Source organism: Silurus meridionalis, chromosome 3 (genome assembly GCF_014805685.1).
Source record: "Silurus meridionalis isolate SWU-2019-XX chromosome 3, ASM1480568v1, whole genome shotgun sequence".
Lineage (NCBI taxonomy): Eukaryota > Metazoa > Chordata > Actinopteri > Siluriformes > Siluridae > Silurus > Silurus meridionalis.
In genome coordinates, this window is record NC_060886.1 from 2,864,215 (window position 1) to 2,882,598 (window position 18,384).

The 18,384-nt window shown below is 38.4% G+C and overlaps 1 protein-coding gene across 1 annotated transcript; it reads right to left on the bottom strand.

Moving 5' to 3' along the window:
• Positions 1 to 1,498: 1,498 nt before the first annotated feature.
• slc40a1 (solute carrier family 40 member 1) lies at positions 1,499 to 11,851 on the bottom strand. The gene is made up of 8 exons (XM_046845319.1): positions 11,510 to 11,851; positions 11,331 to 11,398; positions 10,491 to 10,650; positions 10,279 to 10,394; positions 6,157 to 6,283; positions 4,925 to 5,173; positions 4,169 to 4,810; positions 1,499 to 3,912 (listed from the first exon to the last, which is right to left on the bottom strand). The coding sequence occupies exons 1-8, from the start codon at positions 11,541 to 11,543 to the stop codon at positions 3,599 to 3,601; spliced, it is 1,710 nt and encodes a 569-aa protein (XP_046701275.1). The 5' UTR covers positions 11,544 to 11,851; the 3' UTR covers positions 1,499 to 3,598.
• Between the last annotated feature and the right edge of the window lie 6,533 nt (positions 11,852 to 18,384).

Consider the following 18,384-nt stretch of genomic DNA (forward strand, 5'->3'; position numbering starts at 1 on the left):
ATTAGTAATTGGTTTGTTTAGAACAATGGGGATCAGTAATTGGTTTGTTTAGAACAATGGGGATCAGTAATTGGTTACTTTAGAACAATGGGGATCAGTAATTGGTTACTTTAGAACAATGGGGATCAGTAATTGGTTTGTTTAGAACAATGGGGATCGTTTATTGTTTTTTTTAGAACAATGGGGATCAGTAATTGGTTTGTTTAGAACAATGGGGATCAGTAATTGGTTTGTTCAGAACAATGGGGATTAGTAATTGGTTTGTTTAGAACAATGGGGATCAGTAATTGGTTACTTTAGAACAATGGGGATCAGTAATTGGTTTGTTTAGAACAATGGGGATCGGTTATTGTTTTTTTTTTTTAGAACAATGGGGATCAGTAATTGGTTTGTTTAGAACAATGGGGATCGGTTATTGTTTTTTTTTTTAGAACAATGGGGATCAGTAATTGGTTTGTTTAGAACAATGGGGATCGGTTATTGTTTTTTTTTTAGAACAATGGGGATCAGTAATTGGTTTGTTTAGAACAATGGGGGTCAGTAATTGGTTTGTTTAGAACAATGGGGATCAGTGATTGGTTTGTTTAGAACAATGGGGATCAGTAATTGGTTTGTTTAGAACAATGGGGATCAGTAATTGGTTTGTTTGGAACAATGGGGATCAGTGATTGGTTTGTTTAGAACAATGGGGCTCAGTTATCAGTTTGCTTAAAACAGTGGGGATCAGTAATTGGTTAGTTTAAAAGAATGGGGATCAGTTATTGGTTTGTTTAGAACAATGGGGATTAGTAAAGTTTTTTCGTTTAGAATAGGGATCAGTGATTTGTGTGTTAAGATTGATACTAATTGTTATATTGGGTACAATGTTGATCAGTTGGGAACAATGAGGATCAGTATTTAGTCAGTTAAACACAAGTAATTGGTCTGGATAAAACAATGGTGATCAGTAATTGGTTTGTTGGAAACAATAGGGGATCAGTAATTGGTCATGTTAACAAAATGTTGATCAGTAATTGTGTTTGTTGGGATTGAAACTAGTTGTTGTGTTGGGAACACTGGTGATCAGTGACTAGTCGGTTAGACCAATTGGATCAGTGATGGATTTGTTGGCAGATGACACACACATATATATATATATATATATATATATATATATATATATATATATATATATATATATATATATATATATATATATATTTCCAAATATTCCAAGATATTATAATTTTAAAATGTTGAAACGAAACGTGACTTGTGACAGAAAGACAATGCGAAACATTCTGCGAGATCATCTCGAGCGATTCAGGGTGAACAGAGAACTGAGTGATCTGTCGCTTTAATAGAATGCTTTGGCTTCTTTCGCAGCAAGAGAGGCCACTTTGAATGAATTAGAGCAGGAATGTGACCCTGTACAAACGAGTGCTGAGTGTGAGCCAGGAGGGAACTTCCCCAAGATCAGCTCTTTTTGTAGGCTTGCAGAAAACACAGTTTCGCGGCGTATGAATAAAAACGTCTTTATTGCAATTTCTTTTTTAAAGCAAGCACGTGAAACATACGACTCCTGAGCTGGTTGCTGTTCCTCCATCAAAGAGATACACAGAGATGTTTCATCATAACACTATTACATAACATTACAAGGAATAACTTTGGGAGGAAGAACCAGAAAGAACTTTCACTACAACACTAGGATATAGATATTCATATATTTATGTGTATATATAAAAACAAAATCTTACACATCAAAAAAAAAAAAAGAGACATCATTAAAGAGAAAACAAAGAGACATCATTTTTCTTCTTGTCACAAACATTCAGCCAAGTAGTAAATAATAGCCACATGTATTTTTTTTGTTTTTTTTCCTGAAACAAAAACTTAAGGTATGTGCTCATGTCTTTAGGGCGGGGTGGGAAAAAAAAAGGCCTGCGTCTGCACACAGAGACCAGCTGCCCTTCGTTTTACTTTTGTGCTGACTCAGCACTGAGCCCAAAGAACACCCTCTCTGTCTCCAGACGTCCTCTACGGCTGACTCGTTCTGTTCCTCAACCTGCGTTATTACACAGAAACACCTTTAAAGAAAGGGGGAAAAAAATGAGAAAAGAAAAAAGCCAGACCATTTCATCCGTCCATACTTTTCCGGTTTGGCAGGTAGTTCGACATGAGACTCTGAAACCCGCGCCGAAATATAAATATGCTGTGTTTACTTTGTACTCGGGCAAGGCCGATGAAGGCTGAAAAGACTTTTTTTCCCCTGCTATACCTGATGCCTTTTTTTTGGAGGATTATTAAAGCTGGATTTGGGAAGCTGGTGCTCTGCTCCGGCAGGAAAACTTGTGCAAAATGTTGAACAGACCTGAATGTGCACTGGTGCGCTTAAATCACTTAAAGTGCTCGTGTTTGGAAAAAAGAATTAAGAAGGGAGGGGTAAAAAAAAAAAACTTTGATGTTGCTCCAATATTTAGCCAAAAGTATTGGGACACCTGCTTTTCCCAACCTGTATGTGCTTCGTCTCCAAAATATTACCCCCGAATTGTATAGGACGTCGTTTTATAATGAAAACAAGCATATGATTCTCCATCCAGTTGCACTAGGAGACCCAAACCCCTTCCAGCATGATAATGCCCAAAGCCAGCTCTATGAAGATCTGCTTTATATGGGTTGGAGTGGAAGATCTGCTGCTATAGAGCTCCAACCATATTGCAACCCAGGCCTCCTAACCTCCCCTACATTACTATCTGACTTCTGACTCTTGTGTCTGAATAAATCTCACACAAAACTCCACAAAATCTAGTAGAACATCTTCCTGGAAGAGTGGAGATTACTATAAGAGCAAATAAAGACCAAATGTTGAATGGGATGTTCACAAAGCGCACACCAATCTTATCTTCGGGTGTCCACAAACTTTTGGCAATATAGTGTATGTGCATGAGGTCATATCTATAATTACTCAATAATGAAATATACAGCAGGTAATGCACTGTGCCAAAAGGTTGCCATGGGATTGTTTAAAAAGTAGAAATAGCTATTGATTATATTTTGCGATATATTACACGGTTTTATATTTATATAGCGAGGATTATATTATATTCACAAATAACACCTGGAATGTAGAATAAAGACAGATTTTTTTCCCTCACCTGCACTCTGGATTGAAAAAGAAAAAAAAAAAAAACACGAGTGAAAGACTGCATAGCTTTCGCAGTAACACATTAGCACCACCGTAGCTGACATGCTGACTGTAGATCGGACGTAATGTCCGGTTGTAGATCGGACGTGTTCCTGAACGTGACGCTATACCCCTGATGCGTGAGAGGGAGGGGGAAAAAAGCATTAAGTAACAATTCGTTGCTAAACAATTTTACTGACTAAAGCATGCACTAGCTAAAGCTGAATAAATACAGGTCACATGCAGGACGATAAAGCGAACTAACAAGTGATGGCGCTGTTTCGTTTTTTCTTCGCGTCCTTTCCGCAGCGCCTCGGAGGCGAGGACGGTAAATGCGAGCGAATACGCCGGGTAAGTACGATCGCGCGGAGTGATACGGCGGCGTATCATAGCGGGGGTGGGGTTAGGGGGTGTTCAGCGTCTGTCCAAAATGGCTTACACGGATGGAAGCGAGGGAGAATCTGAGTCCGTTTGTTTCTGCTCGGGCGAACAGCACAGGAACAGCCTGGTCCCGAGGCTCTTGAAGGCAAACCTGAAGTACATGATGTGGCCCATGGCGACGAAGGACACGGAGATTATGACGAGCAGACCGAAAGCTTCGGGGTTGGGTGCCAGAATGACCATGATGAAGTGCAGAAGGTCTAGGAGGTAGTTCATGGAGTTCTGGACGCCGTTGATGATCCCTCGCTCGGCCTCGGCGACGTTCTCCTGGATGAGCTGGGTCACGGTCAAGTCGAAAGACCAAAGACCTGGAGGAAAGACAGTAGAGGAAATCAGGAGTCAGCTGATGTCACATGGATTTTTTTTTTTTTTTTTACTGCCACACATAGATATAAATGGGAATGAGGATTGGCATCAAAGGTTGACTTTACAGCTCTCGTGACTTACTGTTGCTCTTTATTCCAATAATCTAGTAATTAAGATCATTCTGTGGAGAACATTCCATGAAGATCCTATGGGCCTATCGTTTCTACAGTAATAAATATACACCGCGTGTCTACATACCCATTCTAGCAGCAATAACTCCGGCAAAAAGCAGACTGACGGACAGATAGGATTCAACGTATGGGACTTCTTCAGCCTGCATGGTGAAGTTGAGCATGTCCTGGGCTTCAGTGGTGATCCCGCTGGACATGGTGGGAGCCTCGGGCAGTTGCGCATTGTCCCCTAGGAGATGGCTAATCATGCTCTTGAACGGAGAGACGCTTAGGTCCAAGGGGCTTCCTGGGACAAAGACTGACGCGACGCAAAGCAATAGGCAGGACAGCTGAGCCATTCCGGCGAGGAAGCCGGTGCGGACGAGGCCGCACTTCTTGCGCACCCACGTGAAGGCCACGGTGCCGCAGATTCCCGACACGGCTGAGGCGCCCATGAGCATGCTGAGGATGGAACCGTTCAGGCCCTGTGTGTAGGCATATCCCGTGGTGATGCAGTCAAAGCCCAGGACGGTCATGTAGAGGAAGGCGAGTGACATCCCGGCAAAGAAGATCGACTGGTTGTAGTAGGCGACCCAGCCGTTACGGAAGGTGCGCAGGGGTTCGGTCATCTGATAGCAGCATCCCTGCTTCTCCTCCGTAACGGATTTCACCGCCGAGCCCTCGTTCATCAGCTGCGAAGCTTCAACCTGACCTTCGCCGTTCTCCAGTTCTGAGACGATATCAAAAAAGCAAACCTATCAGTACATATCCAATATACAATATATACAGTACTTCTCGAAAAGGGTTAGAATGGTCTTTTATAAAATGTCACTTGTAACTCCACCTTTTTGAACGTTGAGCGGCTTCATCTCTTGGTTGCCGAAGTCTTTTTGTCCTGCTTTGATGGCCAGCGCTGGTGTTTTCTGGTACACCTTCCACAGGAGGAAGTACTCCAGACACATGGAGCAGAGATTCCAACCCGAGATGAAACCACAGCCCATGAAATGGGAACCGAACGCCATGATCTGTCCCACCAGCATCGGGGCCAAGATGTTAGTCAGCTGGTCGATGATTCTCACCGTGGCATTCATGTCTAGATAAGCAGAAAAATTGTTTTTCATTTGTAGTTTAAAGAAGCAAGCAGAGAAAAATCAGTGTGTATCAGGGTGTATATATACAGTATACATAAGTACTTTCCAGCCATTTGTGGTTCTTCCCCAAACGGTTGGAGGCACACAATTGTATAGAACATCTCTGGGTGTGGGAGCTTGAAATTTTCTTCTCTTGAACTCTCAAACCTGATCCAGCATGACAATGCCGTTATGCACAAATGTTGTGCTTTCCATGGGTTTAAGTGGAAGATCTCCTGCTATAGAACTCCAATGCTACTGAACACATTTGGGGTGAATGAATGCTGACCGCACCCCAGGCCTCCTTACCTCACCTACACCTGGCTGTTCTAACAAATCTCCACAAGCACACTGTAAAAAATCTTGTAGAACATCTTCCTAAAAGAGTGGAAGATTCTGTATGTAAGTATGTGACCGGTTTCGTGCCGATCAGCTGAGACAAATAAGGCACAGGCTGAGTTGTATAAGAAATAAAATCCTCGTTGTCATGTTGTCGGAAATTATTAACCACGTTTAAGCGTTAGGTACAATACACTTCAGCAGTGAATTATTATATCATATCATAACTTTTTATAACCCGTATTTCCTCTGCTGAATGCAATTTAGCTCATCTTAACGGGTTTATGGCGCTCCAACACTGCGATTAATCCAAACTGAGGTAATTACAGTGTCATAAGCAGTCATGATCATGATGATGAATATTTTGGGTTTATTTTGTTGGTCATAAAAATAAAAAAATATATGGTTTCCTGGTAAAGATGTTTGTCTTGTTAACTGAGAGAGAACAAAAATAAGGTCTGGTGAGGGAACGACTGTTTATAGCTGCTACAATGCTGCTATTCTTCAGTAATTCAAATCTTGGTAGCAGGTTTGACGCCACAAGCGCTAAAAACGGTTTTGAGTTGCACTAGTGAGAGAGTGTAAAGAGCACGTGTTGAGTTTTGACCTGCCAGGCTGCTGCGGTCGTCTCCAGCCACCACCACCACCCAGTCCCTCTGAATGGTGATGGACATGGCAGTGCTGGCCAAGTTGGCGATGTTGGCGATGGTGATGACCATAATGTAGCAAAACGTCTGTAAAACAACCAACAGGTAAGAAGACCATGCAATTTATGGCTTCTATCATTTTTTATACTTTAATATTTTAAATAATACTACTAAGTACCACTGCTAATTCTACTACATTACTACACCCACCATTATTAGTACTATTTCCCAAACTATCACTACAACTACTCATACTATTGACTACTGCCAGTACAATTATTATTACTAGTACTCAGTACCAGGCAGTGCATTTTACACAGACCTTCAGTGGTGTCCTACGTGAATCAATCCTCCTCATAACACCATCATTATGACACCACAGCTCTAGAATCCATCAATATGATAGAGTAGCGCAGTATAACACAGTGCTGCATCACAGACAGGAATCCCACACAGTGTGAATGAATGTTAATACTAAAGCAAGAAACCCAATGTACACAATTCAACACGTCTCCTTTCACTGTAGCCACAACTGCACCGCCCGCATACATCATCTCTAACAGAAGAATCCATATTCACCTCATAACATTTTTCAGATTTGTGTTTTTTTTTTCTAACTTTTCCAGTCGTTACGGTTTTCCTAAGGATTTAATAGGAAATTCTACAGGAAAGAAAAAGTGTAAATGGTTCATGAAAAAGCTGAACAACTGTTTTGTCCATCTTTTCTTGAAAAGTCCGTCTTGTAAATGTATCTGTGAGCAAATCAAAATTTTTCTCCTCTGTCAGCCGTTGTGGAATCAATTCTAACACAATATCAATCACTACTAATACTGACTTTACCAATAATACGGACAAATACTATTTTTACTGTCACTGCCTATACCAGTGCTACCAATACTGCAATTAAATACTATTATTGCTACTTTATCTAACACTAATTCTACTAAAAACAATACTAAAATATTACTCCTATTATTACTAATATTACAACTGCTACTATTACTGCTAATACCAATACTACCACTTCTAAAATTACTCATATTTATTACTACTAATACTAATAATTACTGCTGTATCTACCAATACTTCTACTAATAATACTTTTACTACCACTTCTACACATAATACTGTCCATACCAGAACTACTACTGCTACAATACATTATTTTTTATACAAATAACAACACTATTAACACAGCTATGAATATTGCAACCCCCACAGTTGGTGCTATTACGACTACTACAACTTCTACAGCTAACACTACTAATAAGAGTACTACCAGTACTCCGAATAATACAAATACAGTGAAATAACTAGTGCAGTTAATATTATTACTTCTACCACTATTTCTACTAATATCAATACTGCCACTATTATTACTAATATTACACCATTACTATTTATTGTAGCAGTACTACATCTACTTTAATATCTATTGCTACTATAATGATATGATTAATACTAGTGAAAAAATCATAAATCAAGAGAAAACACTATTAGTTTTATTAGTACTAATCCTCTTACTGGGTCTGGTGCTAATGCTACCACTATACTAACAAGCAATTCATATATTGTATATATATATATATATATATATATATATATATATATATATATATATATATATATATAAAATCATCCATAATTGTCCCATAGGTGACATATGTATATATATATAGTTACTGACAGTAGTCCATCTGTCCATCTATCTTGACTATTAATGTAAAGCGATGTAAGTGGAAGAAAGTTCTGTGGAGTCCAAACGGGACATTTTTTGTCTCTAACAGAAGAACTTGTGTAAGACGTATAACAGGAGAGAAGATGTGATCAGACTCCCCTCACCCCCACACACAGAGGTGGAAGCCTAATATTTTGGGGTTGTTTAGGAGCAGGGAAGGTTGGAGACTTATTCCAGAAAGTGAAGGGAATTTTGAATCAACATGGCAACCATTCCGTACTTCAACACCATGCAATTCACCGTACAACTGTCCAGATGGCAAGATGGTATAAAGCTGTTATTCATTCTAGTGAAGGATTTTTTCAATAAAAATAAAGTTTAAGATTTGTAGATGGAACATGTGTGTGTCCCTCAAAAACCATACTATGTGTTTACAAACTATTGACAGGCCCTGTCTATATATAAAATACAATTTTCTGGGGGTTAGGGGGGGGAGTGTCACATGACCAGATACAGTGCTCTTGCACAGGCAGTAAAATACATTTTAGGTTGCATTTTATCGCTGTCTGCTTTATAGATAAACAATATATATAAAAAAAATTATACTAGAATAAATACAGTACAATGTGTATAAATGCCTACATTCAGGTACAGACCAGAACAACAACCTCAATGATCTAAAAGGACACACACACACTCTCTGTGTTAGGTCAGTCCCTCATGACCCTGTTTAAAGTCAAAAACTTTGTGCTTTTTTTTTTAGGCTGTGTTGTCAGGTTACAGCTGTTTAGGGACGTGTGCTAATACTGGCTATACAACACGCTTCGTTTGCACACGTCGAAGTTGCGGTGTTGTGCTGACAGCATGGTGAAGAATTTCCCCTCGACTTCAGCTTTAACTCTCTTCAACACCCAGAACATTCCTCACATACATTTCACCAGAGCTACTAAGCAATGTGCTCTTTAATATAAATAATTAACAAACCCAATGGGTTACAAATGTGCTGGAACTAAATGCTGACTAATGCGGCTGCGTTATGTAAAGATTAAAGATAAAGTAGTAGTGACTCAGAACTGCTTCAGAGTGCTCCTTATCCGTTTCCAGGCGAAAGAGAGCTGCTATTTGCCCTTTAACCTATAAGCTCATCTGCAAGAACTTGACTTTTTTAAGCAGTTGCTTTATCTCCAGTGGCGTTTAAAAGCAAGGCGCTTTACTTCTTATGTTTCTAAACTTTGTATGTTTAGTTTGCAATATTTTATTTACATTAATTGTATACTGAAAAACAATAAATATAATTATTATGTCTGAATGACTTTATCAGCATAACATTAAAAAAAAAAACTAAACTAAACTTTAGGTTTAATAAGCCATCGGTATCCAACAAGTGTTCATGGATGTTTGCTTAAATGTTATCTGATATCAAATGCACTTACTGTTCGTTAACTGCACAGCTAGAGATTTCTCTAAATGCAAAAATAAATACAACTCTAAGAAACGTATGAAACTGTAGCCAAAACCTGTGGAAACTCTGAGGACTGTTTCTAAAATAGCTTAAAACCTTTAAAAATAAAACTTTTAAAATAGCTAAAAAATTATGCTAAACCTTAAAAGAAAACTAAAAAACTGTAAACCTAAAATCAGTTGCTAAAACTACTAACCATCATAACTTTAGATAAAATATTACCTGTAAACTGGAAGAACTGCTAAAACAATAAAAACAGTTTGTAGCTAAAAAACTAAACCCCAAATCCTGTAGCTAAAAAAACTACTACAACCATGAAAACTGTAGCATAAAACTGCTAACCGCTCAAAATTGTAGCTTAAATAACTACTAAACCCTAAAAACTGCAGCTGGAGTTCTACTAAACCCTGAAAACTGCAGCTGTAAAAGCCTCTTGACTTGACTAAAATATCACCTGACAAGTGCCAAAACCTTGAAAACTGTATACATAATAGCTAAAAAATGAAAACAATGAAAACTGTAGTTAAAAATCCTATTTAAAACTTTGAGCTAGTTTTTAAGCTACATATTAAACTCCCCAAACTACAGGTAAAAAAATAAAAATGTATAATCTGCAGCTAAAAACTACTTAAACCCTTAAACTTGTAGATAAAAAATACTAAACACTAAAAACTGTTGGTTAAAAACCCCAACTAAAAACCTAAATATTGCAGCTTAAAAGTACTAAACTTAAAACACTGAAGCTAGTTTTTAGCTAGCTAATAACCTTCCCACAAAACCTATAACCTAAAAGCTGTAGTTAAAAACCAGTTAAACCCAGAACACCTGACTTTAAAGTAGAAAGTCTGATGATAATGCCATAAACCTGTAGATAAAATCATACAGAAATACAGTTTTAGATCTATGACTACTACATTAAACCTTAATAAACCATCCACTCACCAGAAGCCATCCGTTATACATGTGTGTGAGCTGCTCTTTAAATTGGAACACCAGCATCAACAGGATTCCACAAAGGATAACTGAAGAGTTCTGGACGATCAGAGACGTCTGGGCCACTGAAAGCCAACACAACATGTATGATTGAACATTGGATATTAAATGCTATCCATTTTTTCAGAGCAGATGTAGGAGGGTATGCACATGTACGTTACCTTTGAGACGGGCGTTTTTGTCCACCCAGTCCCCGATGATGGCTCCGAGCAGCAGGACCGACCCCGCCACCACCAGGCCATACACAGCCGTCAGGAGCAAACTGTTTCCGTACAACTCGACCAGAAACACAGCCACGGCAAAGTTCCACATTCGGTCCCCCTGCAGGAGAGAACAACACCAATGTCAGAGTAGAAAACCATCCAAGAAGCTTGAAATGTGACCGATACCTATATACATATTGGCCTGGGGTGCCAATACTTTCAAATCTTCATTATGTGTTGCTGTGATGAAAATCTAGTTGTACTAATGGTTTCTTATTTTTTTCACCTTTATCTCAGGAAATAACTGAAATTTTAATTATTTTATATTTAACTATAAATAATAACAAAAAGAAAAAATATTATTCGTAAAAAATGTAATAGAGATATATTTTAAATAATAATAAAATACAATAAAATTAAACAGTAGTTAAGCATTTAATAATGAAGTAAAAACAATAACAATAATAAAAAAACTGCATGTAAATATATCTATTTTTCAACAAAAAAATAAACACAAAAATGCACATTTTAAATATAAAGAAATGTAATATGAAAACAAATAAATAAAAATTAAATTATGCAATATATTTACATAAAATTTGGTACACATCCTAAAAATAATTTTAAAAAATTAAATGTAAAACAAACAATAAACGTGAAAAAGAAATCTGAATAAATATTACAGTTTCTCTGCATTTTCTTTGTACATGTAAATAAATAAAAAATTTAGCAAATGCAGAATTTAAATATGATATGCATATATTTGTTTATTAAAAGCTCTGATTATACTGAACTCACCCAGGTTGATAAAGCATGTCCGACATAGATAAGGAACTTCGGAGAGGTGAAAAAGTCACGCAAAGTATCTGCATGAAAAGAAAAAAAAATGATAACAATAATTTAAAAAAATAAATAAAAAAGATCAATATGTCATTATTTATGTTGTGTTGTTTTACATGGTTGCAAATAAATCTTACCACAACACGACTTTTTAGATGTGGAGTTTTCCATTTCGACTTCAATTTATAGTTTTTTTGCAATCAAAAAATTACAAAAAATTAAGATATATATTCCTTAGAAAAGGTTTTCAGGATCGATCTGTTCTCAGTATACACACTGTAGCCTTAATTTCCTAGAAAGACAGCACCGATATTTCTCCCCTTTCCTCTCCTTTCCAAACTTAGCTATCACTGTAGCTGAAGTCGGAAAGAAATAAACCCCTTGCTCGAGTTTTTAACGCGGAAAACCGCAGGCTGAATTTGTTTATTTTCTTCTCTTTCTTCCCTGCTGTATGAAGCGCCTCGACAATCTCCTGTGCGCGCCGCCGCGCCGCTTTATGAACGCGCTCGGCGCTCAGGGATTCACACGTGACCCGGCAGCAGCCAATCAGAGAGCGAGCTCTGCACTCCGCTTTGTTTACCAGTCAGTCTTTGTAACAGGGGGAATGAAGGAAGGGGGAAAAAAACATGCCCTGTCATTGTCTTGCTTCCTTTTCACAATGCTTTATTTAATGCTTTATTTATTGCTTTAAGAGCACATGCTGGCGTCCATATAACAAGTCTGGGGGCCATCAAGGGGTTTTCTGGAACTCCAGAAGTATTGGCACCCATCCAAAAAAAAAAAAAAAAACGACACTTTTTTTTTCCAGCCTAAACACCAATAATAGTTTGGTTTAAACACCTTTTATAGAGTATAGACAGCTTTTTATAGTGTTATATCGCGCTTCTTTGTCCTGCCCATGTATTTTCCTGACCCTATGCCCGTTGCCTGACGTGTAAATCAGCAATCATTTGTGTTGACAGAGGACAAAATCTCCATGAATTTATCGCAATAAATCCGATTTGTGCGCCTGAAATGCCCATCGTTTGAACGAAAAAGCTATGTCGGAGATCTATCTGACCTTGCTGTGACCTCGACCCTGCTTTAAATCAATTCATAGTGCAATCGTCGTTTCGTGCATAAATATAAACGGAGACTTTTCTCGAAATATCTCTCCGGCATCTCGAAATGATTCAAGCGACCCAAAAGTGTAAATTTTTACAAACGGGTTACAATTAAAACTGCATGAAACTGATCAAAAACAATAATGTGAGCACTCTATCACTTAGTAATGCAACTCAGCCACTGCAGCTGATGCTTCCCATGGACAATGCAGATTTTCTGAGGGGTATCTTGAATCCTCCCCCTCCCCAAAAAAAGGGGGTAAATACAAGAATAAATGCACTACATGCAATAGTATATACTGCATACCCTATTTTTTGAGCTTTCTGATGCTTCCTGGTTTTATCAGGTGCCATTACTTTTGTCGTAATGGAACAGCTAGTTGTAGTGTGCATGAATCTGCTTTGAAATCATGTGCTGGTGCAATTTGAATATATAAAAATCACACTAACTCTAATTGAGTCTCCTTAGAATAGACTTTATTTGTCAGCACATGATACAGCACCCCTGGAGCACAGAGTGTTAAGGGCCTTGTTTAAGGGCCCAGGAGTGGCACCTTGGCAATACTGGTGCTCTGACCTTCCGATCAATACCCCAGCGCCTTAAACACAGCTGCCACTGGTGTAAAGTATTTAAGGAAATGTACTTTGTTTTATTCTGGCATGTTTGAAGAGGCTGTTTATCGTTTGGTTAATGCAGTGTTGAGGAAGCCAGTCTGATTGGTATTTTAGGAATATTTTAGTATTTTAATATTTCAGGAATTAATGATTTGATTGATGTGGTAAGTTTACTCCCTTCAAAGAAATTAACAGTCTAGAATTTTTATGGAAGGTTTATTTGAACAGAAAGAGAAAGAATATAAAAAAAAACATTAAAAACATTAATGAAAGGTTATAAATTAATTTGTATTTGCTCGAGTGAAATAAGTATTTGATCCTGTACCAAATTAGCAAGAATTTTGACCCCCACACACCCAAAATTAGTCCTGTCCCTATAAAAACGTTCTTCTAATATCAACTTGTTATGTAAATAAAATCAACCTCTGCCATTCAAACTTCTCCACCACCATGGGCACGACCACAGAGCTGTCAAAGGACGTCAGGGACGAGATTGTAGACCTTCACAAGGCTGGAATGGGCTACAAGATCATCAGATTGTTGCCTTGACCGTATGTTTTGGGTCATTGTCATGTTGGAAGACTCCATCCGTGACCCATCTTCAGTGTTCTGACTGAGGCCAGGAGGTTCTCATCCAAGATTCTAGAGCATGGCCCTGTTCATGTGATGAAGTCTTCCTGAAACAGCCCTAAAGCATTATGTGGGGATGATGTTCTAGTGGTCATATTCAGTATTTTTCTCCCTCTAAACACGGCAAGTCGAGTTGATGTCGAAGAGCTAAATTTTGGTCTCATATGACCCCCTTTACATTCTTCCAAACCTTCTCATTCAGGTGTTCATTGGAAAACTTCAGACCGACCTGTTGATGTGCAATCTTGAGCAAAAGGACCTCAGTGTTTTTCCAATAGTTTTCTTGGTAACTGTGGTCCCAGCTCCCTTGAGATCATTAACAAACTTCTCGTGTGTAATTTTGGGCTGATCTTTCACCTTTCTCAGAATCACCCTTACCCCATGAGGTGAGTTTTTGCATGGAGCTCCAGAGCGAGTGGGCGATTGATTGATCTTGTATTTCTTCCATTTCTGAATTATCGTGCCAACAGTGGTCTTGTGCATGTCTACAATCTTGTCCCTGACATCCTTTGACAGCACTTTGGTCTTTTCCATGGTGGTGGAGAAGTTTGAATGGAAGAAGTTGATTCTGTGACTGGTGTCTTTTATACATATCACAAGTTGATTTCAGGAGAACCTTCCTAAAGGGACAGGACTAATTTGGGTGTGTTACAGGTAGGTACGGAATCAAATACTTATTTCACTCAATCTAATGCAAATCCATGAACATAATTCATTTATATATAATATTAATTAATACTTTTTTGATATTCTTTTTCTCTCTCTGTTATAATAATACTACCATACGAATTCTAGGCTGTTTATTTCTTTGTACGGGGTATATTCACAAAATCAGCGGGGGATCAAATAATTATTTCTGTCACTGTAACTATACTGAATTTTCACTGTACCTCGAAAAGATTCATGCAAGTAATTTACCAATAAATCTGTCGTTTTTTCCTTGCCACAGTCGCCATGGCTGCTCATCAGGAATAAATACACATCATACAAGCTGCTTTCAGACAATGTCTGTTGCAAAAGGCGCTATAGAAACAAACTTGACTTGACTCTTAGTTAATTGATTAACGAACCCTTTTGAGTGTAATGTGTCATTTTACACTATTCACACAAAAAAAATCAAGGTACAATAATGTACCTAAAATAGTAGAAAGTGCATTACCATAGCAGTCTACAGCAACGTACCTCTGAACATTAGTAAATCTTTGTACCTTCTTGCTTGCTTTTCTAAAACAACATTCATGCACCCCTAGTGATAGAAATGTACCTTAGTGTCCTGGTATCTTACTGAACTTCTGAGCTCATAAATGTTTCTCCACTCTTTTGGGGGGGGGGGCCATTAATTATGAGCTGTACCATACTTTTATAATCATAAGAGAAGTTCAGCAGGTACATTCTATCCCTGATGACTGGTCCTGTCCCTAGAGACCTGCTCATATTCTTTACGAAGGCAGATCTCCAGAAACAGGGTTAGGGATCATCGTATTGCAGTGAGACAGGGTTACTGAGATTGTAAGCAAAAATATAGTGATTAAAATAAAAGCCTCGTGTTTCTGTTTGCAAACAGCGTAGATGTGATCACTCAGAAATGTGTCGTTGGTCACCGTGGCCGTGTTCGGTGAGATCATTCTTTCTTAACCTCAGACCTGGCCGACCGCAGGAATGCACATTACGATCCAGTGATGTAATCCACTGCTTTAAAGTCATTTTAAGAAGGTGCTTCTGAAAATGAATAATACTCCTTGTCTTTCCTCATCCAGCATGCAAGAATCCGAGTGGCTCTCGGAGTGCGTTCCGTCTATTTCCGGCGATTTGGATCAGTACGACTGAGTCGCAGAATTCGTTTAAAGCACGTATTTGTCAAAGTGTGTAGGAAAATATAAGGTAGTTACTTAGATTTATGCCTTTATTTCGAAAAAATGGTAATATACAGTGAATAAGGGAGGAAGGGGAAGCTCAGTCGTTAAGATGTTGGCCTTCTGCTTAGAAGGTCCTGAGTTCAAAAATCACGGTGCCACTGCTTGGCTTTGAGCCTCATCTGCTCAGTTGTATGAATGAGATAAATGTAAGTTGCTCTGGATAAGGGTCTGCCAAATGCCATCAATGTAATTGTTGCAGAAGAAACATCACTTGTGGCTGTACTCAAAGCTACATTATATGATTTTTGAACATTTCATTCCACATGGATTTTCTATTTCCTGCTATAAGAACCTCCACTCTTCTGGGAAGGTGCTCCACTAGATTTAGCAGAGATTTGTGATCAGGTACTAATGTATCACATTCATCCATGTTCATAGGTATGGAGCTCTATAAAAGGAGATCTTCCACTTCAACCCATGAAAAGCAGATCTTCATGAAGCTGTCTTTGTGCACAGGCGCATTGTCATGCTGGAACATGTTTGGCTCTCCAAGTTCAAATGAAGGGAAAAATGTCATGCTCCTTCATCCAAAGACCTTCTCTACAATTGTGTGCCTCCAAGTTTGTGGTAACAGTTTGGGGAAGAACCACGTATGGCAGGAAAAATCAAATACTTTTGCCCGTATAGTGTAGTACATCAAATGGAAAGATTCAATAATACAGAAGACAAACAAAGCAAAAGTAACACAAAGCAAAAGTTGGTAAATTTTAAGAAGCTAGAATTGTGTAGATCTTCTACGTTCATGCTGATGCACGATACGCTCACGATACACATCCAGAGACGTGTATATATCTTAACTTTCTACTTTTAGATTAAATAAGATTTGATTGCCGTGCATCATTGATCCTCGTCCCCCACGACCCTGTCACAGGTTTACCACTGTTCCTTCCTTGGAGCACTTTTGATTCAATTCTGACCACTGCAGACCAGGAACATCTCGCAAGAGCTGCAATTTTGGAGATGCTCTGACCGAGACGTCTAGACGCCACAATTTGTCAAACTCGCTCAAATCCTTACGCCCATTTTTTCTGCTTTTAACATCACCTTTAGGGACAAAATGTTCACCTGCTGCCTAATAAATAAATCCACCCACTAACAGGTGCCATGATGAAGATCATCAGTGTTCTTTACTTCACCACTCAGAATGTTATAATGTCTTCATGTTAACTGATCAGTCTCCTCTCAAGATGAGACATGCCTCGATTCTTTTCTATCAGATTTCTGCAGATTTCTCTTAAGAACTTTTTAACTCCACTCGAAGCACCTTCAAAGGCACCTTCTCTTTAATCGCTAGATGTTCACCGTCAGAAGAACCTTAAGCCACCATTCCAGCCCATGTGAAATATATTAAACTCCATTAAAAACCCAGTTAACCATCACTCTCTGTTTACTGGCTTAATGGCTTCCATCAGATTCCTTCAGGGATTTTGTGGTTACGGTAAAACACAATAGTGCCTTCTGTCTCAGGTAGAAGATCATCAGAATAAAATGAGCAAAGTCGTCAGGAATCTTTATGAATACACTTTATAGACCATTAGATCCACTTGGAAGTTCTGGTGGTTGAGATTTTTTCCAGAAATTCAGTTATTTCAGTTTCCTTCCTTTTGCATGACAAAAGCAATATGAAAGCAATTTCGTAAAGAAATACCACTGAGGTGATGAAAGTCTCTACTTATCTTCCCTTTCTCTCTCTCTCTCTCTCTCTCTCTCTCTCTCTCTCTCTCTCTCTCTCATGTGTTAGAATATACTCAAAATGTTAAAATCATGAACAAGCAGAAATGGTTTCCCTCATGTGCAATCAGTGACCATACAGACTGACTTTCAGTCTCGCTGCTCTTTTGTTAATGCTCTACCTGAAAACACTGATTCTTAAACCCCTTAAAAGCTCAGCTTTATATATATATATATATATATATATATATATATATATATATATATATATATATATATATATATATATTTATATATATAGAAAGAGAGAGCGAGAGAGAGAGAGAGAGAGAGAGAGAGTATTTCACCAAAAGTGAGTGTACCCCTCACAAAATAAACAAGTATGTGCAGTTTGTATATCAGTACAGATTTAATGTCGTCTGAAAATAACAACATACAGCCATTATTGTCTACATAACTGGCAACAAAAGTTAATACACCCTTAGTGATAAGAGCTGTATGTTGTGTAAAGATGCAAAGCCACATGCCTTGTTCATCGTGTTTATGTTTTTTTCTGTTTGACAGAACCATACAAATTTGTGTATCTTGTATTAAAGCAGATCAAATTCTGTGCTTTGAGTCCAATTCTCTCATACTGAACACTGGATGTTCAACATGCACCTCATGGTAAAGAGTCTCTGAGGATCTGAGAATTAGAATTGTTGCTCTCCACAAAAAGATGCTGAGGCTGTAAGAGGATCAGTATCACCCTGAAACTGAGTTACAGTACAGAGGTCAGGGTCATACAGAGGTTTTCAGGGACAGGTTTCACTCAGAACAGACCTCACAAGGGTCCTTCAATGAAGTTGTGTCCTTAGAGGTTGCTGAAGCGGAAGGTAATTAAACTGTATGCTGCACACTGCAAGTAGGTCTGAAGGCTGTCGTTTCAGAAGGAGCCTCTCAGCATTCTCCTACTGATATACCCCATGTCCCTCCTCTGCACATGTCCAAACCATCTCAATCTCACCTCCCTCACCTTGTCTCCAAAATGACCTACATGTGCCTCATAAAAAACTCATTTCTAATCCTGTCCATCGT